Below are 18,678 nucleotides of genomic sequence, written 5' to 3'. Positions count from 1 at the left end.
ATTGATATTTGTTGGGTAATATATAAAGTACAATAGTATAATTGTTTTTCGTCTTTCAATGTTTGTCCCAATTTTCTTTCTAGTCTATCCATTTAACCTATTAAACCTGTTTTAATTAATTAATCCTAATTTTCAATTTATATTTACACCTGATTGGTGATCTAATTAGCTCTAAGGCTTTTTATAAGGTAGAGATGTAGCGACACACCCTTACATTATTAATTAATTAGTGTGGTGGTAGAATTTGAAGAGTAAAAACCATTTTTATACAATATATCAGCTCATATTGTACAGTGCATACTACAAAATTTAGTCCTAAGAGGTTGATTATCAATAATTCCTTGGTTAATCATTATATATATTTTTTTAAGGGAGGTTAATCATTATATCAAACAGAAACAATTAAATAATTGAATTTAGTATTTTAAAAATAGAAGGCAAAATTTGGGCTGGGTTTTCAAATTGGACTCCATAGTAGCTTTAAAGTGAAATATTGGGCCTAGATTTTGGTTGCGATTGTTTGGGCTACTGGGTCTGCATTATATTGTCTGGGACCCATTAGGCAATTGGTCCAGCCTTTCTAGGTGTATACCTCCATTATTTGTCCAGCTTTTGATGAGTAATTTGTCAATCAATGAATGAGTTAGTTGTAGCCAATTCCTTCTTTGGATGAAATTTTGAGATTTTGATAGGTTTGATTGATACTTGATAGAAAGACAAATTTTTGCCTTTTTTCTCTTTTTGCTCCTATCCTTGGATTATATCTCCTTATTCCTATGTTTTTTTGTATTCTTAGTATAGGTCGTGAAGTAATGTGTATACCAATAACATAGTATAGAGTAGTAAACTAGTATTACACATTTGAGGTGCGTTTTATTTGCCTTAAAAAAATATGAAGTTTCATGGTTAATCAGGGATAATTTGCTCACGAGATTTTCAAATACCCCAAAGAAGAAAAACAATACGAGAGATTGAACGGCTTAGCCCCTTAAATCTTAAAGTTGTGATTAACTTAAAAAAGGGCTAAAACAATCCTGAAAAATATCATGATCATATGCGGAGTATAGTATTTGTCATCAAGTTGTACAAAATACAGCTACTTACTCTCTATGTTCCTAGATGATCTTCCCTTATAAAATCTAGAGAATTTTTGTTTCCCATGTCGGATAACTTTGGCTTATTTAATTAATTAAATAATTAGGACATATTCTCTTCAGTTTATTTTCAACTCCTAATTTTCTCTTCTCATAAAATTTTCATTTTTGTACAGTTTAGTTCAGTTATGTTTCGTTTAGTTCAATTTAGCTCAATTTCAGTAAATCAATTAGACCCTTAATCTTGGCATTTAAAAAATTATCCATCCTAGTAAACACCAAAACAAAAAAGGCAATATACTACTCCCTCCGTCCCTAAATTACATTCCTCCTTTCTATTTTTGTTATTCCAAAATTACATTCCTCCTTTCTATCTTTGGTAAGTTTTTTTAGTAAATCAACTCTCTTTTTTTGTTTTATATTTAATGCTTTCTCACTCATCCTTACCTAATCTCACTCATAATCCTTGTGCCAAATTACAATGAATATGATTGGTTAAAAATTTTCAATTAGGAGCATGTGATTGGTCCTTTTTTTTTGCAAAGGATTGATGACATGTCATGAGTAATAAGTATTCTATTTTTGTACTTCCCATTGCATTATCTCATTATTGTTATTTGTCTTATTATTCTCTCCTTAATTTCCATGTAAATTTCCAAAGAAGAATGTAATTTAGGGACGGAGGAAGTACATTATTACGTACATCTATTGCCAAAAAAACCCTTTAAATTTAAACTCACCGCGCTTTAAAAAAAAAAAAACAAACAGAAAAGTGGACCCCAATTGACACCGTCTTTTTCAGTCCCACTGTAACTAACAAACAATTATCTCATTTCTCTCTCTTCTTCCCTTTCAATCCAACCTACTCACTCACTCATTCATTCATCTTCTTCAAATGCTACTGTTTTTGCTTCAATTTTAATCTCAATTTCTAGGGTTTTGTTCATGATTCTCAATCAATCAACTACGATGCTTTCTCTCTCTTCAATTTCCTTAATCTTTCTCAATTTTTCTGCAATTTTTTTCCAGTTTTGCAATGCTCGAGTTTTCACCTTTGAAATGCATCATAGATACTCAGAACAAGTAAAGATTTGGTCGAAGGAGAACTATAATCATCCTCATTATCATCATAATCCTCATTATTATCATCATCTTCATCATCATTGGCCTAAGAAAGGCTCATTTGAGTATTATTCTGATTTAGCGCAGCGTGATCGCTTTCTTCGGGGTCGCAAGATGTCTGAACTTGATGAACCTGTTACTTTTTCTGATGGAAATTCTACTTTTCGAATTAGTTCTTTGGGATTGTAAGTTTCTTCTTAATTTTGCTTAATTTGGTGTTATTTACTGCTGAAATTGTTACTGTTTTTAGTATTTCCGAAAATAGAATTAATTTTAGGGTTTATGATGATTGATAGTGAGTTTGGGAGAGTTCTTTGTCTACTTAGGTGCTGATTGATCGATTGCTGAGATGTTTTGGTGTATATTAGGGTTTTGATAATGATTATTTTGGCATATTTCAGTTAGTTGTTGGTTATGTACTTGCTAACAAATTTGCCGTTAATTTAGAAGCAGAATAAGGTTTGATGATTAAACAAACTTTGCTAATTAGTGAAATTTAATGATTCATTTGTAATATATGATAAGTTCTGCTTGTTTGATTGTTTTATCAAGTAAAATTTTTACTCTTAAATGAAATGAGTTATGCTTGTGATGGTGATTAGTTGGTAATGTTTGGCAGTTTGCACTATACAACGGTGACGTTGGGGACACCGGGAGTGAAGTTTCTGGTGGCGTTGGATACAGGGAGTGATCTGTTTTGGGTGCCTTGTGATTGTTCAAGATGTGCTCCACTTGAGGGTGCAAGTTATGCTTATGACCCTGTAAGCTTATGTTACTTCACTACTCTTAGTATCTCCAATTAGTTCTCGTTGGGGTGTTAAATGATGTTCCCTTGGATGTTGGTTTATAAATGAAGGTTCAATTTTGTATATTTGGCTTTTGATGTTAGAAAGGGGTTGGTGGAAAGGCAAAGTGAATCGAGTTGTGTTAGTGGAAGAAAAACTTTTAATTGATGCATTTAAGGACTTGCTTGCAATTTTGGTAAAATCTTGAGCGGCCTTAAGACCAATGAAGCAGAATTCTTGTTGTGGCTAAAAAGAGCAAGTTTTTGCTTATTCACAATGGGTACTTTTACTAGATTGGTTTATAACCACATGGTAGTTAATGAATTGTTTTTGATAACTTGAATAAATAATAAAAAATCTGAAAAAATAACTTGAATCGTGAATGGAGACATATATTCCTGTTTGTTTTACTGTAAATCTTAAATACCAGTGCTCTTTACATCACTTCAAAATGGTAGGTTTGAGTAGTAGAACCAGAAGATTTTTCATAGAATCATGATGCATATATTTGGTTTTGTAGGAAATTTCTTAAATGCAACAACTAATTTAAACAGTTTAACATGTGGTACACTTATGAACTTGAAATAACATTATAACCTTTAAGCCTCAGTTGTTGTGATTTGTCATCCTATTCTGAAAGTTGTGATATGTTTATTAATATATGGAGTAGTGGAGTACTTCTTTTCAAATTCTATGCGGTTTTACAAGGAAGTTATTGCCATATATAAAGTTTAAGAATATGTGATTTATAATCGATACTTCCAAACATTTCATTAGGTTTTCTTCCTAGTTATTTCTGAATCAATTAATAGAAAGTAACCCTTCTGTCACATCATTTAATGCTCTTTTAGGCCATGATAATGCTTATGCTTATCTCATTATCTGCATAAGTTTTGGTGTAAAGCAGCTTGCACTTGAAGCTTAAAAATAGCTGTTCATCAATTATAATGAAGTGACTAGTTTCAACAGTATTTGCAAGTTCTATGTTGGTTTTCCTTTCTGTAATTTCTGAATATGTGATAAATCCTTATTTTTCTTTATTTGTGGGAACACAGGATTTTGAGCTAAGCATATACAACCCAAAAGCATCATCCACTAGCACGAAAGTCTCATGCAATGATACCTTGTGTCTACACCATAACAAATGCTTGGGATTGTTCAGTCATTGCCCTTACGTAATATCTTATGTCTCTGCTGAGACATCGACCTCTGGAATATTAGTGGAGGATGTTATGCACTTGACAACAGAAGATCACCATCCGGAATCGGTTGAGGCTTACATTACATTTGGGTGAGTTCCAATTAATTGAATATGTACTCTTGTATCAGTGCGTGTATAGACTAATTACATTGCTGGCTTAATTAAAAATTTCTTCTTTACATGCTCGTTTGGCAATTGTAGTGACAATTCCAGATTGTTGCCTGCATTTTGTATGTTGTCTAATTTTAAAATGGAAATGAATTGGCATACTAACAAAATTTTAATTATGTTGCCAATTGAAAACTCTCGTGTTTAATTTAATAAGCTTCAAAAAATGAGCTTGTGGCCTTGTGCAGACCTTAATGAGTACTTGATGGAACTCTTCAATGCTATGACAATGCCTGATAATCTATCGTTCTGGATGCTTAAAAACTAATTATAGGATTTTTGCAGCTGTGGACAAGTTCAGACTGGTTCGTTTCTTGATGTAGCAGCTCCCAATGGTTTATTTGGACTGGGTATGGAGAACATATCAGTGCCCAGCATACTGTCCAGGAAAGGCTATATAGCAAATTCTTTCTCCATGTGTTTTGGTCGCGATGGAGTTGGAAGAATAAGCTTTGGTGACAAAGGTAGCCCTGATCAGAAGGAAACTCCATTCAATATAAATCCCTTACAGTAAGTGGTAATTTCTCATATACTTGAAGCTATTTTTTTGTCCGTCAATTTTTAACTGTGAATGATTCCTTGTCATTGATTGAAGACTTTTTACATGTATGTCATCCGAATTTTTTCTTCTGCTTTTGGGCAGCCCTAGCTACAACATAACTCTAACTCAAATTCAAGTTGGAACAGCCCTCAATGACGTGGAATTCACTGCTCTTTTTGATTCTGGGACATCTTTTACATATCTCGTCGATCCCTTTTATACAAACCTTGCTAGAAATGTAAGGATTAATGTGATTCATATATACCTCACACTGCCATGTTATCTATCTAATTATGTTGTTTTCTTTCCTCCCCTGATGGACCAGTTTGATTTACAAGTTAAAGATAAGAGGCGTCCTGCTGATTCAAGACTCCCGTTTGAGTATTGCTATGATATGAGGTTAGATTCTAGGGTCTTCAGGTTATTTTTAACTTCCAACATATCTCAGGTTCTGATACTCTATTTCCTACACAATCGGCAGACCAGATGCAAATACAAGCTTGGTACCCACTGTGAGTTTTTCTATGGAAGGGGGTGGCCAGTATAGGATTTATGATCCTATCATTGTCATTTCAACCCAGGTAGGTAGCTAACATCCACTTATAAGCCATGCTTTAGATTATATGGAGTATAAACTCAACCCTTGTCTAATCTGCTGCTACTAAGTGCATTTTTCATGCTTTTGAATGCAGATTGAACTTGTATATTGTCTTGCTGTTGTCAAAAGTAAAGAGCTCAGTATTATTGGACGTAAGTCATTTATTAGCAGATGCCAGATAATGGTCTTGATTGCATTTTTGTTTAAATGCATTTGCCAACTCCGACAAGTCAGCAAGTGCATGGAAGTGTCTAGATTGTGCAGAAATGAGAACATAATCTTTCTGGGTCGTACACTAAGAGAAGCCTAGGTTTCTTGTTTGCTTTTTTAGTTAGCCTTGAAGTGGCCCATGTTTAAAGTCAATACTTGAGTGAATTGATAAGGAGAAGTTTTGATCCCGATACTCTTGGTCTGGGATTTGCTTAATTATTTTAGTAAGATATCAGTGCTGGCTATTAGAACAGATTACGTTCACATCCTATAACTGCAATTTTGATGCGTAAGTTCTTTTATTCTTATCCTATTGGTATTTGTGCAGAAAACTTCATGACTGGCTATCGCATAGTATTTGACAGAGAAAAATTAAGCTTGGGCTGGGAGAAATCTGATTGTAAGTCTAAATTTAAATTTATGGTATACACTAGCTGGTCAATATACTGAACCATTGGCGTCTTTGTGCAGGTTATGACATTGAAGACTTTAAACCCTCCGTAGGAGGTAAAGAGACTAGTGACGCCCGCGTCCCTCCTGCAGTTGCTGCACAACCGGATAATATAACTCAAGGTGCTACAGGGAGCACATTTCATAGTTCAGCAACATCTCCCACTCGCCTCTGGCATTTTTGTGAAGTATTTACTTCTTTGATTACCCTATATTTCATGACTTTCTTGTTTCACTAGCATTTGAGAAGTACCACATGATTTTTTTTTCTATGCTCTGTTCTCTTGTTATTCTTTAAGGTCTCTACTGTTAGAAGATGAGATTTGTAAAGTGTAATTTTTTAGCACTGTATTATCAAGAGAAACAGGCTAGGCCATTATATTAGTAGTATATTATTGTTCTATAGAATTGTAGTTATAGAGTATAAACAATTTATAAAATTTGTTAAAAATTTGTTTTAGTATCTGCCAGAGTGCCAGCTTGCCAAAATTTAATTTTCTTGAGGTAGCTCAATTGATTAGAGTTTTCACCGGAATTGAATCTCCCCTTGCCTTTATGCTTTGAAATTTCGAATAACGCTTTTATTAGTACGAGAGTAATATAAAGGCACTTGGACTGTGGGAGAGTGAGATTTTTTGTTTGATGGTGGTTGATCCTCATGTATAAAGATTAACAGGTTGCTACTTTTGGGGTGGTTAAAAAAGTGTTATAGAATCAACATGTTTAATTTTTTTAGTTTCTCCTACACTTTTCCTCTTCTACTACATGGCTGATGGCTATCTTGAGTTCTTAACACCACCTTACCACACCACCCAACCTAACCAATATCAACTATATTGTTCGATAACGTAGCCCCACCCATGGCACCCAACCACCCAAAAACTCATTGAACCGCCATGAAATCCACATTAATCTCAACCCAAAAATGAAAATAAATGAAAAAAAGTGATTTTGAAAACATTATCGAACAATCAACCTTTATATTGGCACGAGAGTACCAAAGTGACAAAATTTCATGTAGTAAAACATGGTTCGAGATACAATCGAATTCACATTAAAAAAATGTTGAATATGTACATAATCCGATGTCACACTTAAAAAATATCTACTCTTAAATATCGTCCAAATTATACATTATTTTTTTGGCTTCATCAAATTTGGCTATTTTTTTAACTATTATTATATGTTTTTTTTATTTTTGTTAATAAAGAAATTATTATATGGAATATTCAATATTGTTATTGGTAATGCTAGGATTCTAATAAAATTGCTAGGATTCTAATATTCCGTACATTATTATTAGTTTTTGGTGATAGAGGAATACAAACATAGTTTGTACGTGTGAGGGTCTGTTCGCTTCAGCTCAACTCCAATCAGTTTAATTCAGTCCAGTTCAACTCGCTTCAGTAAATGTGAACTAACCCTGATTAGTGGTAAATACTCATTAGGAGATATTTTGCCGGAACAATAATATGGAGTAATAAATTAGAAAAAAAAAAAACCCAAAACCCTAGAATCGCACATCCTTGCCAAAAACCCAGGATACAAAATAGCAGTCACAACAATATAGTCATATAGAACCCCTCTTTCTCTCGTCCGGACCATCAATTATCGTCGTCGTTCAACCTTCTCTATTCATACAAATCGCAGCAAATGACGAACAAGGCAAAGCAAAACCCTACTGCTTCAAATTCAGATTTCTTGGTATGTATATTTCTTCATCTTATTTTTCTACAATTCATCGCCTGTATCTTTAAAAACTATATCTTAAAATTTTAATATAATGTTTGTTCATAATAATTTTCGATTTTTTAGCCGCTAGAAGGTGGTCCGGCCCGTAAGCTACCCAAAGGTGGAGAAGCTTTAGATAACAAAGCTACTGTTCTTTATGTTGGCAGAATTCCTCATGGATTTTACGAGGATCAAATGGAAGGTTTGCCATTTTTTAATAAATTTTTTTAATTAATTTTTAGGGTATTTGTTGGTTGCTGTGTGATTGATTTTGATGAATTTTGCTGGTTTTTCGTATTTTTTATAGGGTTTTTCCAACAATTTGGGTCTATTAAGAGATTGAAGATTTCTCGAAGCAGGAAGGTTTGATTTTTTGTTTTCTTAGTTACATTTTGAAATTTAATTGTTTATGATTTGTGAAAAAAAAAGGCGGTTTTGATGTTCTTGCTGAGGGTTATCTTGCTTGTGATCACTTGTGTGCTACTTGTTTCTAATTATCTTCATTTTATGAGCTTTAAATCTTTAATGATGATAAGAAGTAAAATTAAAGCATACATTGTGAATTTTAATAGCCGAAATTGACCGCCTTTGGAGTCTAATTATGGAAGAGACTAGCTCAAAAGGCTTGTTAAGTGATTTGTATGAGGGGATTCTGTTCTTGATAATGCTCGTCCTGTTTTTTTAATGTTTACTTATTGTATTTGAATGTTTTACAGACCGGAAAATCTAAGCATCACGGTTTCATCGAGTTCGAGTACCCAGAGGTTGTTATATTTTACTGGCTTGGATTAATGTTTGGAGTTTACTACTGTTTTTCTAATCTTGGTGATCGTTGTTACAGGTTGCCAAAATTGTTTCAGAATGTATGCATAATTACCTACTGTTTGAGCACATGTTGCAAGTAAAACTGATTGCTCCAGAGCAAGTACATCCTAAACTGTAAGCCTTTCTTGTTCGAGCTGTATTATATTTGGAATGAATGTTATGTTGGTCTTGTGTGAAATGACTTAAACCTTTTGGTTTTGTGGAGTATTCTCGATGATTTGAGGCAATCTGCAATTGTGTGAAGTTAGGAATTTGATAAAACCATGATGTTTCTTATTCTATTATAAAGTATTATGAGTTTTTATTAAAAAAAAATTGGTCTATATGTGAAATCAACTGCTGTGGTTTGTACTTTTGTGTCTCTTTGTATGATTATTCTACTTGTTACCTTGTTTAGAAGAAAGGTAGTCACTAGTCAGATTATTGTTGTAGTCGGAAAATGTGAAATAATTTTCTCAAAAGTAACAAGGATTAGCTTTATAAATATGGTATTTGGTGGAACCATGGTTGTAGGGGGTCTGTGGAGGCTTGGAAGACAGATGGGAAATGTAAAGGATGGTCATAGTTGGCCTTTTAGAAGTGGCGATGGCTGGGACAGGTTGAGATGTACGTAGAAGTGGGGGTGTACTTTGGGTGTTCTTGCTATTGTCTTTTATCCGCGGTGGAAGTAGTGTTGGTCATGATTAGCAGTTTTGATTAGAGTTGTTGGTAGAAGTTAGTTGGTGGAGATGGGAGGTAGTGTTAGACTGTTGGTGTTGTGCTCTCATGTGAGAGTGTAAGGGCATAGATGGTGGTGCTCTTAAATAATTGGATGTAGAAGTGGATTCAAATATGAATTTACTTGGTTATGACTATAAACTTAACCGAAAAATTGATTCATCTCTCGAATATTATTTGATCTGAATCTGCCTGGATTGATTTTGATCTAAATGTCCTATTTGGCTCCTCTGCAAAGAACACAAGCATAGATAAATACCTAGGATGCACAGACTCGGGTACGGGTGTCGGACTCGGGTACGGGTCCAAGTGTCAGACTCGAAAATTTCTAAAATCAAGGATCCGGGGACACGTTTTAAAAGAGTCTAAATTTAGGATATGGACTCGGGGACACGGTGTTTAATAATCCATATATATATATATATATATATATATATATATATATTTTTTTTTTTTTGATGAAATAATATTTTTTTAACCAAGGCATTAACATACATTTTTGATATTAAAAATCAGAATAATGGAAATTTTAACTATATTACTGATTGAAAATCTTAATACATAAAGTTGTAGTTCCACTTTTTTAGAGCAAACAAGAAGGGAAAAAAACAGAAATAAAACATCATAGTCTAATGAAACTTGAACTTAACCAAACAGAAAAAAAAAGAAAAAAAAAACAGAATCATAGCCTAAAGCTCTAGAACGTCAAAAACTCCACTTATTCATCATCTTCAAAAAGTTCATCATCTTCAAAAAGTCCATCATCTTAGATTCTAGTTCTCTTGCTCTTCATCATTAAAAAATCCATCTTCAGTATCTTCAAGAAATAAATTCTCAAAACCTTCAACATACTCATCATCAATAAATAGTGAATCTCCACCTAAAAAATAATGAAAAAAAAATCAATATTCCAAAACTAAATTAAATATATTAATATTTGTTGAAACTATGAGTAATTTAAAATATAATCTGAAATACTCACCGACATCCCAATAAGTAGATGGACCTCTTTTGTACTCTTCTTTCTTCCTAGACATCATTCTTAAATTGGTATGGACATAGACAAGAGCTTCCACTCTTTTTGAAGTTAGCCTATTCCTCGCGATGGAATGAATATTAGAGAAAGAACTCCAGTTTCTTTCACAGCAAGAGGAAGATGCAGGTTGTGATAGTAATCTGAAAGCCAATGCTTGCAAAGTTGGTGTTGATGAACCATAACTAGCCCACCAACTCAAAGGATCTTCATGAGCCCTAGCTTCCATTACATGATGTTCACTGAAAAAGCCCAATGTCCCAGAGAATTGTCCAAATTCAGCATAAACTTTTCTAAGATCATCAGAATTTTTGAACATCTTTTTGAAACACAAATCTCTGTTTTGAGATACTTCTCGATCAACATTAGGTGCAACCCTTGGAACCAATGCACTACCTCCTTGTAACCAAGACTCACTATAATATTTCGGAACTAATGAATGAGCCATACAGTGAAGGGGAGTATTACTTTTATTCCATCTTGATACCAAAACACCTTGAATAACATCAAAAAAAGAGGATTTTCCAGTAATTCTATCTAAGCCTTCTTGCTCATAAATTTTCTCTCTAACCTCTTCAATCATGGTATCCCACATGTCATATATTAGATGCAAACATGGAGTATCAAGATCAGCTTTCCTCAACATATTATTAATGGGGGCTGTAAAACTCAGAAAATATTCAACTTTGTCCCACCATCTATCCGAAATCACACATTCCTTAACCTTATCAGCCTTGCTTTCTAATTGTGTCTTCCTAAATGTTTTCCATTCAACATCTAAAACCATTTTTTCAAGAGCATTTTTTGTTTCAAACTAACGTTCTGCCATGATAACATGTGAGGCAAAATGTGTTTCTGCTACTTTAAGAAGTGCAAGCTTTGAATATTTTTGAAAAATAGTAAGGGCCTTCTGATGATTCAAAACAAATATAACAATGGCATCACAATCTGACAGTAAGGAAGAGATCCACTTACAGTTATCATACTGACTTGAATTGGCAGTGGGCTCGCATATGCTTTTGAGTGCTAAGTTCATACTATGCACAACACAAGGCGTCCAAAAAATGTGAGGATATTTTGCTTCAATTTTTTCACCTGCTGCTTTGAAGTTCCCAGCATTATCAGTGATAATCTGCACCACATTATGAGCACCTTCCTTGTCAATAACCTTCTGAAAAAGACTAGCAACATAATCTGCATCTTTTATGTTACCACTTGTGTCAAAAGCTTTGAGAAACATTGATCCTCCACCCGACACTGCCATGACATTGATGAGAGGCCTCTTTTGCCGATCAGTCCACCCATCCGAGCATAATGATACTCCCTTCTTCTTCCAAGAATCTCTGAAAGGCTGATTAAGAGTATCAACATGTGTTACCTCTTGCTCAAGTAAAGAGAGCCTCAGCCTATTGTACGGTGGAGGTAGCCAACCAGCACACTTACTGTTCGCCAATTTAAGACAAAACTGGCGAAAGTAAGGATTCCTGACTAGTGAAAATGGAAGTGCGGAAGCATAAATCATCCGAGAACATTCCTTATCTAACTCATCTCTGTCAGCAGCGTTAAAACAGAATTCCACAGTTCCTTTTTTCTTTTTTGGCTGGATTAAATCAGTACCCGGAGGGAAGGTCACATAATCCAATTTCCTCTTTGATTCATACGCTTCTCTATTCTTCAAATTCTCTGTCTTTTCATGCTCTTGCTGCAATTGTGCCTTAACTTGATCGGACATACCCTTACATCCTTCGACACCTTGACCCGACAAACATAAGAGATGGGCTTTCACTTTTGAGTATGAACCAGTCACTAATTTGAGGCAATAGTTGCAGGTCCATTTCCTATTACCACCACTAGTTGCGTTTCCGACAATAGTTACATGATTCCATAATGGTTTGTCATCGAATGATGAAAATTGGTTAGGACTAGGCCTTTTTGGTGCTGAATTTCTTTGGGGTTTAGGCGTGGAGGAGTTTGGTGAGGACATTGATACTGAGGGATGATGATACAATTGGAGAAAATTTCAGTCGAGGTGTGAGAATTTGGAGATCCATGGATATCGTTTAAATAGTATGAGTACTTGATAGCTGGGGAGACTAAAGCTAAGAGAATTGTAATCGCCATATTTTGGGAGCAGAGGAAGCTTGAATGTGATTGTTTAGGGAATGAATAATTTTAATGGGAGTAGTAGATGGATGATAATGATAGTGCTTTGGGAGGATAAACTTCTCCTACTTGATATACGTGTAGGACATATCTTTTTATGTATAATTGTATAGTACTCCTATCTAGTATGTAGTACAACTTTTTAAAAATTTGATTAAGTTATGATAAAATGATATGTATATGGCATGATCATAGATTGAATAAGTAATTTAAAATTGTTTCAAAAAAAAATTATGTAATTTTAAATTTGATTAAGTTTATGATAAATTGATAAATTTTAAAAATGTAATATCAAATTTGATAAATTGATATTAGTAGTCTTATATTGCATAATCATAGATCGAGGATCAATGATATTTACAAAATGATCATACCCTACGTAACGGAAAGTTTAATAAAACTTATGATCTAATGATATTAGTCAACCTTATATGTTATATGGCATGATCATAGTTGAATAAGTAATTTTAAATTTGATTAAGTTTATGATAAAATGATATTAGTAGTCTTATATTGCATAATTATAGATCGAGGATCAATGATCTTTACAAAATGATCATACCCTACGTAACGTTAAGTTTAATAAAACTTATGATCTAATGATACTAGTTAACCTTATATGTTATATGGCATGATCATAGTTTGAATAAGTAACTTTAAATAAGTTTATGATAAAATGATATTAGTAGTCTTATATTGCATTATTATAGATCGAGGATCAATGATCTTTACAAAATGATCATAACCCACGTAACGTTAAGTTTAATAAAACTTATGATCTAATGATACTAGTTAACCTTATATGTTATATGGCATGATCATAGTTTGAATAAGTAACTTTAAATAAGTTTATGATAAAATGATATTAGTAGTCTTATATTGCATTATTATAGATCGAGGATCAATGATCTTTACAAAATGATCATAACCTACGTAACGTTAAGTTTAATAGTTATGATCTAATGATATTAGTTAGCTTAGCTTAGTTTATGATGAATTATAATGATCATAGCCTATGTAACGGTTTAGGGTTTAGGGTTAGGGATTAGGATTAGGGTTTAGGATTTAGGGTGATTAGGATTATTTAGGTTTACAAAAGTTATCATAATCTATGTTGGAGTGAATATTATACAATTAATCTTAATAATTCGAGTGTTATATTAATTAAAAATTAGTTTTTTTAAAAAAAAAATTTACAACGAACGTACACTTGAATGAGTAAAAATAAGAAGGATTTATTAAAAATTGATTTGAGCCTACATATATAACAATATAACATTAAAAGTACATTTGAGTGAAAATGAAGGATTTTGTTTTTTTTTTTTTGTTTTTGGTTTTATTTTTAACAATCCTTTAGAATTTTATAATAGTTAAAAATAATTATTGAAGGTCGCAAAGAATTAACATTTTTTTCAAAGAAGAAAATATAATATAATATAATGTTGTTTCTCTTAATCATTTTAATGTATATATAACTTTTTTTTGCAAAGAATATATATATTTTTCTAACAAATATAATATGTATTTTTTTTAGGAAAAGAAATTTAATATGTATACAAATTACTCTTAATCATTTTTAATTTATTTATAATTTTATCGGATTTAAATTAATGGTTGACCTATCAATATTTCAAAAGATCTTTTATATATATATATATATATATATATATATATATATATATATATATATGTATGTATGTATATGTAGTATATATATGTATATATATATATAATAATTAAATTTTTTGATGCTCATTGTTACAAATTTAAAGGTTCCCCCCCCCCCCCCCCCCTAAATTTTGCAACATTTCTTTTGAAAAAAAATTGTCATTTATACCATGATTTTTAATTTATGTCGTACATACTTTGTATCTATTATATGTAGTACTAGATTTTGTAATGTTATGATTTCTCTAGTATAAAAAATTCTTATCATTTCTATTTTTTTTTAAAGAAAAAGTACACTATGATTTCTAATTTATGTAGTATATATTTTGTATTATTTATGTCTAATATTAACTGTGTGGTAAAAAATTATACAATGTTATGATTTCTCTAGTAAAAAAAATAAATTAAAATGTTATCATTTCTAAATTTGAATTTTTTTTTTTTTTTTGGATGGAAGTTATACATACGTTGTATCTAATCTTAATTACATTGTACAAGATTTTAATTATTATATTATCTTTTTTCTAAAAAAAAATAAAATAATATGATATCAAATTTAGGTACTTTGTATCGACTGTAAAAAAAAAAAAAAAAAAACAGGTACTTTGTCTCGAATCCTAAGTCTTAAATGGTTTCAAAAAAGAAAAAAAATCTTAACTCTTAAATATGTAGCCAAGGATTAAATATGATGATTTCTAATTTAAATATCCAAGTTTTTTTTTTATTATTTTAAATGATAAATATATAAATATCTAATCTTAAATAGGTAGTACTAAATTCCTAGGAGTACTTTTTTTTTTTTTGAGGAAAAGGAAACTAATAAACAAAATGACTTTTCAACTACACAATTTAAAAGATATGGAGTATGTACAGACTAGCATGTTGAAAATAAAAGGAAAATATTTGAGAATAAAAAGGAAAATATTAATAAAGAATTAAAGATTACACTTCATTAAATACAATTGTCAAAATTATAATATTATTACATAGAATTGTAGGGTTCCCTCAGAAAATTAAAAAAAAAAAGATAGAATTGTAGGGTTCTTCACACGTAGTAGAATTGTAGGAAAATGTGTTACTTTATTCTACTGTAACACCTAGTAACTAGTAAGGCATCTAGGGTAAAAAAAAAAAAATTATAAAATAAATGAAAATAATTAAATGGGCATTTACTGTTTTCCACTTTACCAAAGCTTTACAGCTGTTTTGGACTTGGATAACTTACTGTACACAACAAATAAACACAAAAAAAAAAGCTAAAATTTAATCTAAAAAAGATGCTTCATCTTCTTCCTTTGTCCTTCATCTTCTTACTGTACAAAAAAGACGCTTCATCTTCTTCTTCATCCTACACAAAAAAAAATACAAATAAACACAAAAAAATGGCAGCCCTTATGGAGGAATCCAGGTCTGACCCTTGGGAAAACTCCGCCTAATTATGTTTGTTCAAAATTAGGCGAGTCCACTTTCTCTCCCAGGAGTCCGACTCGTATTCCGTGTCCGCACCGGGGTCGCGTCGTGTCGACGCCGGTATGGCTGGGTGGTGGGCCGAGTCCGTGCAACGCAGATAAATACCTCTACAAAGAACACAACCTGAAGAATGTTCTTTTACAATGAAGGTACTAAACATAAAAATGGGATCAAAAGACATATCTTCCATTCTCCTATTCTCATATTTTTCAATAGCCTAAAATTCAAACCTTTAATATTATTCACTCTCTCTCCTATCAATTGGGCCCTTATTTTGTACTTATGCATCACTTGCTGATGTTAGTGCCCTAAATATTTAACTGTTTTCTTTTAATTCTATTATTATTACTCATATTTTTGTAAACTTAAAATAAATTTTAATGTCTAATTACTCTAAATATTTGCATCAATCTTATACTCTCGCTGTCTGAAATTACTTGCCCCATAGGCATTTGCTAAGGGTTTTATGCAAAGTGAAAAAGTAGAGAAAGAGCAAAATGTGTGGTTGGGTGAGTGTGGTACCTAACTCAAGACTAAAATTAGAGATGATCATTTCTAACAAAGAGATGGGGCAAAAATTAATTGGGACACCAAAAAAAAGAAAATGGGGCTAGTAAGATGGAATGAGGGTAGCAATATATTTTAGTACCTTGTGCCTTATATAATATAAATTGGTGTAGTCTGTAGATTTGATCATTGTTCCTTGCCTAGGGCAGAAATATAGCTAGAGGTATTGGTGTAATATTGATTTTTGCTTGAATGGCAACTATATGGTATTCATGGACTTTCTATCTGCTATCAAATATTGTATAATGGTAATTCTTGCAGCTTTTTATTAAATTTCATGCTCATTGTCTACTATTACTATTATTAGTTCCATATCCCTATGCAATTATGCTATATTGCCTGCAAGTTGGGTGAACTTCCTTTTATGCTTTTTTCTAAGGATGAACTTTGACATCTACCCTTCCTTTATTTCAGATTTATGAAATGCTGTCACATGTCAATCTTATGTTAGATTTTTTCACTTAAGTATGGCTGTGTTTCTGATATTTTATGTCCATCTTACAAATGTAGATGGAAAGGCGTAAACCGCAGACAGAAGACGCCAGTTGACTTTGTTGAAATAGAGAGGTTAAAGCATAATAAGGTATATGCTGCTAGAAAGAGCCTTAGTTTGTTTAGTGAAGGTCTGTGAATATCTTATTAACATATGATTGTGCAGGATAGGACAATTGAGGAGCACAAGAAATTGCTGAAAACAATTCTGAAGAAGGACAGAAAACGAAGAAGTAAAATAGCGGCTGCTGGAATTGACTATGAATGTCCCGAAGTGGTAAGATGTCCTAACTTTTACTCCCATATTAAATTGTGGGGTTAGCTATGTCATCTATATGCTTTGGTTGGTGCATTTGTGTCACATTATCCTGTAAAAGGAACTATTTTTATTTCTTCTTTCTACAATTGTCATATTTTGTGGATGAAAAGGAGGGGGATGTTGAGGTATTTTTTTCTTTTTCCCCAGTTAAAATAACTGGCAATAAGCTGTCCTTCAGTTCATCATTGCTTGTTACTATTCCAAGGATGCCATCCTGTTGAGGACAATCCATTTCCAATTACTATTTTTTGTGAGTAAATTGATCATGACAGTATATGTAGGTAGTGGAGATTAGTTTGGATTAGGAAGGTATTGGAGGAAATGGGATGGCCATTAAAGAGCTGAAAGCTAATCTTGGTTCTTCTGAGTTAAGGTCTGGGGGTTCTTGTTATTTTATTGATCCTAGTCGTATAAGAGCTCTGTATTTGGTAGTTGGTACCCAGATCATTTCTCTTCCTATGTGATGCAGTCATTGTTATGTCTTTATTTTACTGACAGATTTGAGGAAAGGTAGCTATAAGTGGTACGCTGTTAGTCAACTTATTTGGTTATTGTGCACTACAGCTTCTCTATGAAGCATTAGTTTTGGCTCTTGATTCTTGTTTTTCCTCTGTATTTCTATTATTGTTGAGATTCTTGGGTGATGTTTCGTATTTGGGTGCATTGTTCTGTAGAGTACAAAGCTACAATCCCTCGATTGGTGTATGTTTATGTATGTTACAGCTTTTTTGGCCATCTTATTGAGATCTAATTCTTTTGATCTTTTCCTATTTTACAGGAGGGTGCTAACCTGCCTGCATCAAAGAAGATTAGGTTTGATGATTAGTCTTTCTAATTCATATAGGTAAGGTTCCTACATACAAGCAGCATAAATCTTCTTTCTTATGCAGTTATGCAATGTGCTTATTGTCTGACTTATTAATGTATATGCTCAGCTTTCTTGTGAGTAAACTGCTCAAAGGATGGTTAAGAAGTGAATACCTATGAAGTTACTTTCAGAGCTAGGAAACATACTTGTGTTACCAAGGAGGCAACAATTTTGGAACGGTAAATGCATAGTTTGTTGTAGCCATAGCTTGAACACCTGTTGGAGTGATAAGTAGGATTTTATCTGTGGTTTATGTGGTAGGCTTGCGTTATGCTCCGGCTTACATATGTTTCCTATCTCCTTTGTTTATTTTAGGATTCTGTTTTGTACTTGGCATATATGCTGGATTAGGATTCTTCTTAAATTGTAATCTCCTTGACTTTGGTGTATGAATGTTTAAGAGGAATATTTAGAGTCCCTTTTATGAAATGCTTTAACTAGCTCATATTCGGATTCTCTGCTATTATTCTGGCATAATCTACTGATTTGAGGTTTCGTTTGCTTGTAAGCGAGCATTCAAAGCCACTAGTTTGCTAACTTGGTGAAAATCAATCTCAATTCGTAATTGCATTTTCTGTCTTTTGTTGTCATATACTAGCCTCCTCTACTGGCGCCGTGGTAACCGATGATGTTTATGCACAAATATTGTTGGATGT

The 18,678-nt window shown here is 32.6% G+C and overlaps 2 protein-coding genes across 3 annotated transcripts; both read left to right on the top strand.

The window, feature by feature from the left end:
- Positions 1-1,883: 1,883 nt before the first annotated feature.
- On the top strand, positions 1,884-6,559 carry LOC145601211 (aspartyl protease family protein 1-like). Of its 2 annotated transcripts, XM_081657168.1 has the most exons (10): positions 1,884-2,401; positions 2,836-2,977; positions 4,057-4,292; positions 4,656-4,880; positions 5,014-5,149; positions 5,237-5,310; positions 5,393-5,492; positions 5,604-5,661; positions 6,048-6,119; positions 6,191-6,559. In XM_081657168.1, the coding sequence occupies exons 1-10, from the start codon at positions 2,040-2,042 to the stop codon at positions 6,406-6,408; spliced, it is 1,623 nt and encodes a 540-aa protein (XP_081513294.1). In that variant the 5' UTR covers positions 1,884-2,039; the 3' UTR covers positions 6,409-6,559. The 2 variants fall into 2 exon arrangements, with proteins under 2 accessions (XP_081513294.1, XP_081513293.1); XM_081657167.1 differs by having other exon boundaries at positions 5,014-5,310.
- A 1,156-nt stretch (positions 6,560-7,715) lies between these two features.
- On the top strand, positions 7,716-18,467 carry LOC145602217 (uncharacterized). Its single transcript, XM_081658388.1, has 9 exons — positions 7,716-7,873; positions 7,985-8,102; positions 8,208-8,263; positions 8,617-8,664; positions 8,742-8,839; positions 16,854-16,926; positions 17,002-17,112; positions 17,933-17,998; positions 18,090-18,467. The coding sequence occupies exons 1-8, from the start codon at positions 7,823-7,825 to the stop codon at positions 17,978-17,980; spliced, it is 603 nt and encodes a 200-aa protein (XP_081514514.1). The 5' UTR covers positions 7,716-7,822; the 3' UTR covers positions 17,981-17,998; positions 18,090-18,467.
- Positions 18,468-18,678: the final 211 nt, after the last annotated feature.

The sequence above is a fragment of the Chenopodium album genome, chromosome 21 (genome assembly GCF_948465745.1).
Source record: "Chenopodium album chromosome 21, dcCheAlbu1.1, whole genome shotgun sequence".
Taxonomy (NCBI): domain Eukaryota; kingdom Viridiplantae; phylum Streptophyta; class Magnoliopsida; order Caryophyllales; family Amaranthaceae; genus Chenopodium; species Chenopodium album.
This window is presented reverse-complemented; position numbering and strand designations above follow the sequence as displayed.

What these genes read in the sequence shown, in the direction of transcription:
- LOC145601211 (XM_081657167.1), top strand. Translation starts at nt 2,040, where the DNA reads ATGATTCTCAATCAATCAACTACGATGCTTTCTCTCTCTTCAATTTCC. An exon ending in GAGGCTTACATTACATTTGG is followed by an intron (nt 4,293 to 4,655) that starts GTGAGTTCCAAT and finishes GGATTTTTGCAG; the next exon opens with CTGTGGACAAGTTCAGACTG. An exon ending in TCATTGTCATTTCAACCCAG is followed by an intron (nt 5,493 to 5,603) that starts GTAGGTAGCTAA and finishes TTTTGAATGCAG; the next exon opens with ATTGAACTTGTATATTGTCT.
- LOC145602217 (XM_081658388.1), top strand. Translation starts at nt 7,823, where the DNA reads ATGACGAACAAGGCAAAGCAAAACCCTACTGCTTCAAATTCAGATTTC. An exon ending in TCGAGTTCGAGTACCCAGAG is followed by an intron (nt 8,665 to 8,741) that starts GTTGTTATATTT and finishes TCGTTGTTACAG; the next exon opens with GTTGCCAAAATTGTTTCAGA. An exon ending in AGAGGTTAAAGCATAATAAG is followed by an intron (nt 16,927 to 17,001) that starts GTATATGCTGCT and finishes ATGATTGTGCAG; the next exon opens with GATAGGACAATTGAGGAGCA.